General features: G+C 36.5%; 1 protein-coding gene across 1 annotated transcript in view; it reads right to left on the reverse strand.

Moving 5' to 3' along the window:
- Positions 1-5,350: 5,350 nt before the first annotated feature.
- The window catches only part of LOC116710870 (metabotropic glutamate receptor 4-like), a 178,869-nt gene continuing 172,090 nt past the window's right edge, over positions 5,351-12,129 (reverse strand). The window contains 3 exon segments of the mRNA XM_032550153.1: positions 5,351-8,043; positions 11,430-11,637; positions 11,639-11,677. Of these exon segments, the coding sequence (XP_032406044.1) occupies positions 7,994-8,043; positions 11,430-11,637; positions 11,639-11,677 (297 nt within the window). The 3' untranslated portion in view covers positions 5,351-7,993.

Genomic DNA, 12,129 nt, shown 5'->3' on the forward strand with positions numbered 1-12,129 from the left:
TTTAACATGCAACCCTTAATATTTTTATGTTAGGTTTTTACTCCTGCCTATTTGCAACAAAATGCATAGGCACTAGAAATGCAAGTTATCGAATTAATCTAAAGTTGATTGGTCTTCCAATTTACTAACAATTAATTGAAAAGCGGATATGAGATATGATAAAACAGAAGTCCACTGGGTTGCAGAATAAAAAAAATGTAGAAAGAATAAAATATGTGAAACACTTAAAGATGCAGTATGTAGTTTTCTATAAAACATGTTCTTTACATATTTATTTAAACTGTCACCATACTGTGACCGTTTAAACTAATAAAACATGAGACACACATTCTGTAAAACAAAACAAAACAAAAACATTACAAATCTCCATTTTCTCCCTGTGGTCCTACTGCAGAAATACTCTGCTCCTGGTCAAAGACCATCAATCAGAGCCAGGAGGAGAGTGTCAGTGTTGCAAATCAAGTTTGTGTGCATGCTGCTAAATGTGTTAATGGCGGAGAAACAACTTACCATTACAGGAGAACTGTTTATTTGCTGTCATTGTTGTCTATTCTAACTACCTGGACCTGTCACAACACACAGGTGTGGTGAACCAGCTGTAGCGTAGCTGAGAGTAAGGGGGAAGGGTGTGAGCAAAGTGTACACAAGTGTGATTGACAGTGTGATTTGTTGTACTCTCATGACATAGTGACTGTTTTGAAAATATGTTAAAAACAAAAGGAACTTTTTTTCATAATTGATGCATACCGCAGGTTTAATCCCCCTTAAACAGAGATGTAAAACAAACATTTAAGGTCAGTGTAAGCTCTCCTTCCAGGGCAGTATGCAGACAGTGGTGAGAGTGGCATTTTATGCTAGATGTGCTTTCAATGTGTCTCTATATGGGATGTTATCATTTTCATTGCTTTTACAACTCAACTATCATGAACATATTTTTTTATTTAAAAAAATCCAAAAAAGTCTCCTTTTAATGTCAAAGTGTAAAATTATTTCTACAAAAAAATGACTTGACTAATTCTCAACACGACTGAAGCAGTGCCTGTATGCTAACACAGCCCCAATTAATCTATCATTCAGCTCCATCCTACCAAGACACTCAGATACTTGAACTTTTTCGCTTGAGGCAAAGACTGACCCAAAACCTGGACGTAGCAGTTCACATTTTTTCCGGTTGAATACATTGGCCTAAGACCTTGAGGAACTGATTTTTATATACATGTACATTTCATGACAAATTGGAGGAATTGTATCAAATTTGTAAGTATATTTTATGTACCAAAAGATTTTGAATGTAGGAAGAGTGAATCTACTGTTAAAGAATGTTCCTCTCAAGATTTATTAGTACTTTAAATATTGAAAGAATACTATGTTAGCCCTTAGACGTGACACTCTTTTATTCAGAAGAAACAAGTTGACCTTCTCGTCATACTATGTGCCTTGCATCTTGTGTATAGTCAAGCAGCTTCTGAAAGAGCACTGAAAGTAATGAATTGTGTTTACTATACAACATAATTCACTGAAGGTCAACAGAGCCTAAAACAGAGGGTGAAATGGTGCATAGCAAATGAAGGAAACGTCGATGGTAAATATAAGAGCTGGCTGTCGTTTACAAGACTAGATTCTTCTGTCACAGCCGTTCCCTGTCCTTGTTAGGATGGCCTAGTTTCATCGCAGAGGCTTTGCCCACCTCCTCACACTTCTTTTTTTCTTCTTCGTCTTTCCCTCCCGGAGGAAAATAAGTGTCTCTCTTAGACCTCAGGATCTCTACATAAAGCATTTGTCTGGCTTCTCATCTTCCCCTGGGCTCAATTAGAAACATTTTTCTGTTTTTGAGATGATCACTTGGTGTGCGTTGCAGACAACTGTAATCTCTAAAGTCTCAATTTTAAAGCTAAATGTCCTAAGGACATTTTTATCTGCTGTGCATAGTGATTACATACATTTATAACAAAATACACATAAAGATACTTCTCTTCTTTAGTTCAATGATATGGATGTAAATCAAGATAATGTTTAGAGGATAGTATAAATCCACTAAATGTGATGCACTAGTGAAAAGCAGAATTAGTTATTTCACTTATATCTAGAAAATTGCATTAATTAATAAAATCAATTTAATGCCCTCCCATATGTGATCATGTGTGAAAAACACTGAAAGTTGTGAAAAGATCTACAATAGCAAAAAAGTGGAAGGATTAAAATATCCCGAATAGTTAGTGATTAATTTTATTATTTATGTAAACTCTTTGCAGACTTAAAGGGAAATCGATAAATGGGCATTCGTTATTTATTTTGACTGTTTTCTTATTCTGAGCATATGATACAAGAAGTAAAACAATAGACGTACTATATTCTGAAGCTTTTTAAAGGCTAGTAACTTTCGTTAAAACTATGTACAGTTGGTTAGAGCTTTAGTCAGCATATAACACGGGCAATGAGTCATCAACTACGTAAAATTTGCTTTCTTAGTACGTAGGTTGCAGTTCAAGGACGGCCAAGATGGTGGTAAAAATTTTGAGGTTATGTTCCAAATTCACTTTAACTGTTCTGAGACTTGAGCTGAACTTTTCAGAGGTCATGTTGCAAACTTTTGAAGGCATTCCAGAATACAAACCGTTTACAGATGATACATATTTTCACATTGTAACATGTAAAGCAGTTATATAGCTGCAATCTATAGGACTGTTTGCAGTGGACTCCTTAGATTAAATGTGCATTTTCTTTTTTTCAGCAACCAAATTAGGATTTTGTGCCAAAGTGTGAGTGGAATAGAAATGGTAAAACTACAACAAAAGTTTCAGAATCAGAATTATTTGTTGATTTGCACAGCAAGAGTCAAATGCATTTGTGTTTAGGAGAAAATAAAAACAACAAAAAACATATATCCTTTTACGGATGATGTAGGTGTCAGATTAACTGATTCGATATGTCTACATGCATCAAACATGCCTTGATGAGCTTGTATAAGCAGAATGGAATAATGTAAAGTCTGAGAAAGTGGGGGGGTTAGATTAATGGGGAGATATACAAAAAAGGTTACTGCTAGTCATAAGTTAGCAGTAAGTTAGCACTGCTGAAAAGTGCATCTGTGCAGAATTTTGCTTTCACACACTTACTTAGCTGTCAGAACCCTACTTCTTTGATTGTGCAATAACAGCAGGATATTCATGAGGCAGTTTCCTAGCAACATAGTGTATGCACTGTGTTTTAGCTACAGTAGCATGTCTTCTGGGATCAGTCACCACTAAGACAAAAGATGAATGAAACGTCGGCCGACTGTTTATAAGTGGGATGCGGACTTTCAAAGCTTTCAGAAAATGTTCTTTTTTTTAGTTTAACATCACAAAAAAACTGTGGACACATACATTTTCAGCGTCTTCTTTCAGCATTAAATTGGCCAACTGTGTCTCTGATGCAGCCTCCAGATCTTTGCTTTTTACAGCATAGCAGCCCCTGTTTGTCGTAGTACACAATGGCATCAGAACACAGCTGAGAGAGCCCACTCACAGGAGCCCAGAGAGAAAACACCACCGCCACGCTTCTCTCAATCCCGCTGTAAATTGATGCTCGATTCCAGACAAATGCACTCCTGCGTTCATTCTGTCACCTGAGGGTACTTGTATTGTTCTGTGTTCAGGTGCTTATGAGAAAAGGTCTGTGCCTAGTGGATAAACATTTCATCTGCTCAACCACTTATATTTGCACAAGGACTGCCTCAGCATCGGTACTCCAGCTTACTTCCACAGCAGTCAGATACCGCTTAAATGATCAATAGAATCAGTTAGCTTTCATGACTCAAGCTAAATGAAATTATCATTTGTGGGTTTTTATTCAACACAAGGAATAACATTCACAAATGTATTTGCAATTTATAGAAATGTTAGAAGTTGCACCTCAAAATACTTTTGTGTTTGTATGTACTTCCTGAAGACAGATTTTTTTTCTACCTTTCATCGTATAGTGATACAATTACATGTGAGAAAACCTTTTTCATTCTAGTTTGCTGTAATACTTTATTCAGTTCCTCAGATAAACTTTTCTCCCTCAGAAGGAGAATTTGTATCCGTTAATCTGCACAAAAAAAAAAACAGTTGGACAGCTTGCACTGACCCCTTCAGTTGACATGTCATTATGAATGTCTTGAGTTTTTTCAACACAGAACATTTTCTTAAAACTAAAAAAAACATTACACATGTTCTAAAATTTAAATGAGCTGCCTTCCAGACTCAAACAGGCTCATCGAAGCACAGAGACACCAGCTGTTAGATACTCGGCTGTCAATGCCACATTTACAAGAAAACCCCTTATATTTCGAGCCTGAAATCACAGAGGAGCTCAGAAATGAACTCAGTGTTATATGTTTAGTTGTTTGCATAGAATAAATAATACAAATATAGAATAAAATACTAACAAGAAAAAAATGTATTTGATGTTTCTAATTTCTCTTTAAAATGTGCTTTGAAGTTAAATACAGAGCTATAACTACTTATTCAGGTATAAAGAATAATGGAGTCAGACTCCAACCTGCTTTTATCTGATCACGGAACTGAAATCCACTTACAACAAAGAACAGGAGTAAGGTTGGGTGTTTCAATTTCTTCTTCAGTTTTGACCAATATGTCTACTCTGATGCTCATGGGCTTGTACCATCACATTCCTCTAAACAGCTGTAGTCACTACAACATCCTTTTTTATATTACAGTCATTCAGCCATTGTGTGTCTTACTTTTTGCACATGAACAGCCTGTGCTTTACCAGGAGTATTGTTTGCACTACAGTGACATATAATAGCTCAGGATTCTGTCTGCCACACCACTCAAGCTTTAGAAGTCTGTCTGTAGTTTCCTCGTCATTATTTCTTATTTGGCACCAAAAACTTCTTTTGAGTTGATGCTGCAGACATTGTGATTACACCTGAAGTTAAATACTTATGTACAATAAGATGGCTGGTGTAGAAAAATGCTTTATCCTTCATTTGGCTCAGCCACAGTGAAAAGCAATTTGCTGGTGTAGCTTTCTACCCAAAGAAGACATGTGGAAAGAATATTTTGAGAGAACAGATATTGATTTATTTAACAATGCAATGTTTGGACATCAACATTTTGTGTTTGACAGAGGTCATGTAAAATGCACTTTGGACAGGCATTTAAGGATAAGGAAGAACCTAAAATATTTTCCTACCTGCTGAGTTTTTTACTTTATCTTTGGTGGTTCTTATGTTCACTTCCTGTTTGAACTATCTGATTTAGTCGTCGCAAGAACTGTGTTGCATTGCCACCCTTAAGATTTGGGTTGTTTTTTCCCCCTTAAATCCAAGATTCATATTATTTCATAATCCTAGGGCAAAATGTTTTTTTCTGAATAAAGATATTATTTGGAAGTTGGAAGAGATCCAACTTCTTTACCGGTTATGGTAGCTTCCACAGAGCTCACTCACATTTCCTAGCATCCCTTTTTTGTGTTGCCTATGGACACATTCCTGTTTGAAAATAATTTTTTGTGCCCAGAAAAATCTGTTGTGTGAACATAACTATAGATACTGACATGCTTCTGGACAGATCAGTAATATATGTTAAGTCATCATTCACTTATAAATGTATCTGGTTTTGACAGTGATTTAAAAGGCTCTTTCTGTAAAAGGTCAAGTTTAATTTATTTGTTTCATACTTTCTTTGTGTGTTTTCTAAAATATACGTAAGTTTTGACTGTTTTGACTTTATCAGGACAGATAATCTAGATCTATAGGTTTTATGCAGAATAGATGGTGTTGTCAAATTTGTTAAAACACATTGTTCAAAACATGCAGAAAACAGGAGTCGTGATGGTGTATTATGTAAAATCCTGCAATCTCATGAGGTTACCCTCCACTGTCTCTCCATTGTGTTGTGGGAGGATAATGTACACTCCCCCATGTATATTGTTGTAATTGTGCACTGTGGACATGCATTTAGCACACTTGCTATGTAACAACTGTTATTTTCAATCCTTTTGTACGGAAAGGCAGGAAGATGATGACGGCGGCAAGCATGCTGCCTTCAAAGACCTCAGATTTAAGCACGGCTAAGCCTTGAATTGAAAATAATTTTATGTTTCCTTCCTCTGAGTCACCATTTTCTAGTGCCATTATCAGAGCTCCTGCTATAAAATATATTTTTCAGGCAATTGCTGACATAGTTTTCCTTTTTTTTCTTATTGAAAAATGAAGAGACTTGTTTAACCCAACTGATCAAATAAACAGAAACACGAACCAGTTTTTCATAGACAAAATCCTAAAATTGGACACAGATGTTTTAAAACATTTTTAATAGAAATAATAAATTTTGTATAAAAAAAAACTAAACATGCTTCACACACTTCTTAAGTTCTCTTGAGGTTTTACAAATACATAGTCATATAGCCAGGCACTGCATCTTTTTGTAAATTTTCCTCAATTTTAGGATATGTCAGGACATAAAGCAGACATCATCAATCTATTTAATAACATACATTAACTTGCCATTTAATTTGGTCAGCACTCACATTTTATTCTGCAACACAAATGGTGTTGAAAGTAATAAAGAGGGAGGCATGAGAAGCAGCACTGAACTCACAACACAAATGACCCCACAACATTTTTCCCAAGACATCAGAGGGCTTTTATACTGCACAAAGCCAAATATTAATCTATTCAGCGAGCTGGGGGTGGATTTATAGAGATATAGCATATCTTTTGCAATTTGATTTTCATTTGTTGAAAAGCTTTACAACTTTCTTACCCCTCCCTCTTATCATGAGAGTGCCAGAAGAGGACATGTACAGTAATGAATTTTCTCTGTAGCCTGCCCATTATGGATATCATCCTCAGGGCAAGCTGTATGATCTCCTCAAGGGCATACTTCATCTTAATTCCCTTGCTAATGGATCTGTACAGCTAAGCTTCAGCCGTACGTTTTCTCATGTGACCGGGAGGGTAACTGATGGCAGTGATGGAAGGGTCATCCTGGATGACGGCTCACAGTGAGATCCCCACGGCTAAAACACCGACTGTGGTCCACCGTTTCAAAGTACATACAAGTATGAGGAGGGCAGTGGCAGCCTTTTAGGCTAGCTGTTAATACAAATCATGATCTCACTTAAGCACAGATAAACAATCACTCACTAGACCTTTTCACCAATTGAGAACAGATTTTTGAACGTACAGTAGGCTCGTGCCAAAACAATTTCAACAACGCTGCAACAAAGTTTAAAAGCATTCCAAAGATATTGTATTTTTTTCTTCATAATTTTTTCCTTATTTTATTTGGTAAACAACACAATACAGGATGTTGAAACTGGCATGCTCAAAAACGGCAAATATCCTCTTATATAAGCGTGGTCCTTCTTAACTCAGTTGGACCTTGACAGAGGACAGAAAAACACATGTAGTCTGGTACAGATCTGCTGCATTGTTGAGATGATCCCCGTTCCCAGTCATCTGAGTCATAAGACTGGAATGTATTATGAATAAAAACAAACAGAAGCCCGTTTTAGAAGTCCATGGATCATGTCTTCATGCCTTTTTGGTGTTGATTAATCCCTTGTGATGCCTTTAAAGTACTTGAAGATAACACTAAGAACATTTGGATTCAGTTCCAGTCAGCAGTGCGTAAGATGACAGGAGTCTCTAAAAGACGGCATAACTGAAATGTAAACACTAAAGAAAAACTCCATCTTTCAGTCTCCAGGCCTCTGTCCTGTTAGTATTTTTCTTTTTTTGTCGGCGTGTGTGTACTCTTGGTTGACAGAAGATGGAACCTTAAAATTGTACATTTATCTGTCCCTTCGTCTCTTTTGTCCATCTCCGCCCCTCTTTGTGGATTCTCCTCAGCGTGTCATGTCTTTGGGCAATGCTTGTGCGATCTCCCACTACACAATGACACTTCTTTTTTTTTTTTTCTACTGTGAAATTCCACGGCTTGTATTTTTTTTCTCCGCCGGGGTGGAAATCTTGAATTGAGATAAGAACCTTTGTCCCTTAGATTGCATGGTTGCTGTAGCTGATGTAGGTTTGCTTTGTGGAGAAGGCTGAAAGAGAAGAAATAAGAGAGGGAACTGAGACTCAAATACAGGGAAAGAGGAATATCTACCATGTGAAGATTTTTCTTTTGGCTGTTTGTCTGATGTAACAACTATCACATGAAATGTCCAAAAAAAAATGGATAAAAATAAAAGCTAAATAGTTTTCAGCCACCACACGACAGTAATAAAATATCAGTAATTCCTAATATTTCTCTTCTGTTTTTTTATTTATGCGGTACTGTATACATGCGTTGCCTACAGCGACCTCTCCACCTTCTTTTCTTGCAACTGTCAAAAGTCAGCTATCCAGTTGTGTCCCCATACCGTGTTAGCTGATTCACTGAGGTGGAGCAGATAAATCCTGACATATTGCAACCAGATCTCGGCTGTTGTGGGAGCTGCCCTAGACAGGAATTTTTCAATTTCATCCACACCAGCGTTGACAATGACAAATGGTTCTTATTGAAATAGCCAAGCACTGTACAGCCTCTGGAAACTGAAATCCCATCTGGATAAATTGTATCCAGCTATCAATTCTGTGTCTTTTGCCTTCGCACCACTTATGGTAACAAAAGGCCCAATTAAACCCTAAAGGAACCTTGAATCTCGAGCAGAAATACATGTACACTTTCTACTATAAACTGAGCATTGTGCTTTAGTTACTGTGTTGTTGCATTGTCATACATTTTTTATACAGTTAAGTTTTTAAGGTAAAAAAACAAACAGCGTCAGCTCTTTTTCTGTATGCACAAGAAAACACTTCCATTCTTGGTGTTAAAATAATAGATGGGACTGAAGCTTTAATATGTGCAACAAAAGCCTTGATTCCATCTTCAGGCCAGGTTCAGACCAGACTGAGTGAATTGATTTCTGTTGACAGAGAAAACTGATTAAAATTGCTTCCTGCCCAAGGCAAGCAGAAGAAGAGTGCTTTGAACGCAACATAAGTATTTTTGCTCCCTCAGTTGTCATTATGTACCTTTCTTGAATAAACCCTGGTTGTGTCACTGATACCGCAGTACACTTTTATGGGTATTAGGAATAATCAGAGGACAACTTGCTACTTGTTGAAGTCTTCGACTGCTTCTTAAAGGAGATTTTTCCACAAATGCAGATCCAGGGCTAACCAGAGCTGATGGTAGAGCCAGTTCTTTGCTCAGTTGGTTTTCCACAGAAGGGATTGCTCCATCACTGAAATCTCTTTTTCAATAAATGTTTGATCTGGTCTATTGTTATCTATCTTTCTGTAAGAAAATACCATTTTAATACACCAACTACATTTACCTCACATTTCCATTTTTTAATAATAAGCTTAATTTTTCAGGGTGTTTTAAACAACAGGCTGAATTTGTGAATGCTTTGCACTAATTTCCGATCGGTAGCAGGAGCATTACAAATGGCAGTTAATTTCTGTTTTGTATGTACAGTATATTTGAAGCAGGTCACTCTTGATCTCTTCTGTCTCATGAGATTTAATTAAGAGTAAACTAAAGAACATACTGTGTTACAAGAAAAAAATCTTTAAATTACCAGGTGATATTAAAAAATCACAAATAGGTGCAATATCTCAGATGAAAAAAATAAACAGTTTTTGAGCCCATCTCCCTGTCTGTTCTTAAGATGGTCAAGAGAAAGTTGGCTTGTTTGTTTTGGATTGCTGTAGAAGCATACTTGATAAAATGGTAAAGAAACTGAATTAAGCACTAAACATCTGATCTAAATTAACATAAAAGGAGAAGCTTCTCCTTTTTCCCATTTGACTAAAAGTGCAAACCGAGGCGGCCTTCCTATTCAAATTCTGATTGTGTCCAGATATTCAGAATTTGTGCTTGTCTCAATTCCTTTGAAGATATGTTTGGAAACTTGGAAATAGGCTGTGCATGTAGGAAAATTACTAAAATTGGTTACCAAAGAACAATAATTACATTTCTGATTAATGATTGTGTTTGCTCTTCAAAAACTAAGTTTAATCGGCAATTTAATGGGAATGGGCTAATAGCTTTTTAGGCTTATTAAAACATTCAGTCTTGTTTTAATTTTTGGAGAAAAGAAAATATAGTTTTTGGTTGTTATGCTGTATATGCTTAACTATTTTGATGTGGCAGCATTTGTAATGCAACCATTGATGATTTCATTCAAAAAAACAAGGCTTTTACAAGATAAACTGTGTCCAGCTTGGAAAGTGGACAAAAGGAACCAGCAGCATTCAAAGACAATAAATAATTGTAAAGCCAGATCGGCCGTTAGTTTTCAGGAAATCTCATCCAAAAAGATTAGGTGTTTTTTTTTTGCAACCAGTCTACAGCAGGGTTTACAAGCTTAGACAAGACTCAAAAATAATTATTTAGAAGAATAATAAGAAGGTGAGAAATATAAATGAAGTAACTGCACTAAGTTAGCCTGCAATTTTGTTTTGAAAAGAGTGACATGCAAGGACTCCTTTCAAATTTAATGCATAGTGTTGACTGGTGATGCCGCGCAATACCTGCTATCATCCTAAACTGCCTCATTGCTTTTTTAAAATTATAACGTGTATGGTGAGGCCATATATCATAATTTATGAATGGGCAGGGTTAGTTTTTTTGGAAGATGTATGTGGTTTAAAAAGGCATATTAAAGCCATCTCTCATTTTATTAACTGAAAACATCATTAGTTACTAATATGTACAAAAATAGTAGATTTAATGATAGACTTGTGTTGTTTGTCTAAACATCTAAATGTGTAGTTTAGCAATGTGTTCTGTACACACTGAACATTTACAATTAGACACTAAATGGATGCAACAACAAAATTAAATATTTTGGAAAAAAAATTACTCGTGTGGAGGCGAAACGAATTAATTGAGGTAGATGGTGGAAAGCAACTGAAAGATGAGACTGGGATGGGGTGCAAACAGGACTGTTGTATTTAACTGGTAATCAATCAGCATCATGTTAATAAAGGGAATAATTCATTATTTAGGCATGAACACAAACAGTATAAACAGAGACGTATGAAAAGATGCTTTTTGGAAGTGAAATGTTAAATGGGATAAGATGTAGTTTAGTAAAACGGTAAGAGACTGTGAGATGTACAGACATCAGAAAACACCATATTTCTAATTGATAATATAGCAATAGCAAAACACACCTTAAACTCCCAAAGTTATTTCTTAACACCAATACCCTCTTGGCCTCTGCATCAAAACAGCAAGAGTGACACATTTACTGGATTCAGTGAAGCTTCAAGTTTCTTGCTACTCAATTTTTTAAAAGTAATCTTTTTTACTTTCAGATTTATATGATAGCATAAATTGAGTTTGTTTTGCATACAAAAGGACAGAACACTTCTGGAAAACAAACCTTTGTCGGTCTTCAGTCAAAGGGTATCTGATTTGCATTTGTGTTCTTACATTGTGTTTCCAGGCTTTCGCATAGTTCAGTCTTGGCCTCTCCGTTGGGTCTGAGTCCAGCCTTGGGGTTGAACTTGTTGGACATGGTGGCGGCGGTAACCACAGCCTTCAGGCTGCGAGTGCGCTTTGGCACATTCTGCTCTGGGTGTAAAAGAATCACATAGACCTTGGGCATGTAGAGCAACCCGAGGGACACCGAAGCACTCAGGACTCACAGAGATGGTTAGTGTGGTTGTTTGGATGTACATCTGCGGAAGACAAACACCAGAAAAACAGCTAAAACAAACAGATTTTTCTAAATAACCACCATAAAGAACAAGTGACATCTGCTTTAAGTCATTAGAATGAAAGCATCCAATGAGCCATGGGTAAGCCAGGCTGCTATTTGAGTAGTTCCTGTTTTCTTCTTTGCCAGTTGAAAATTCTGTAACACAACCAATGTGATAAAACCTGCTTTAAATCAGCATCTCTTCTTTTATGAAGTCTGTGCTGAGCAACTCAAGGCCAGCATATTTGCTAAATTTCCTGCAATGATAGTTTTAATATGACCATCACGTAAAGCTGGAAACCGATTTCATAACTTCAAGTGAATTGGACGCTGCTATTATTCATAACAAGCAGACTCATAAAAAGAAACAAGCTCATGAAAATTTTACGCATGGTCAAATCCTGCGGACCAGGAGGGAGGGTATCTCTGAAT

Source organism: Xiphophorus hellerii, chromosome 20 (assembly GCF_003331165.1).
Source record: "Xiphophorus hellerii strain 12219 chromosome 20, Xiphophorus_hellerii-4.1, whole genome shotgun sequence".
Lineage (NCBI taxonomy): Eukaryota > Metazoa > Chordata > Actinopteri > Cyprinodontiformes > Poeciliidae > Xiphophorus > Xiphophorus hellerii.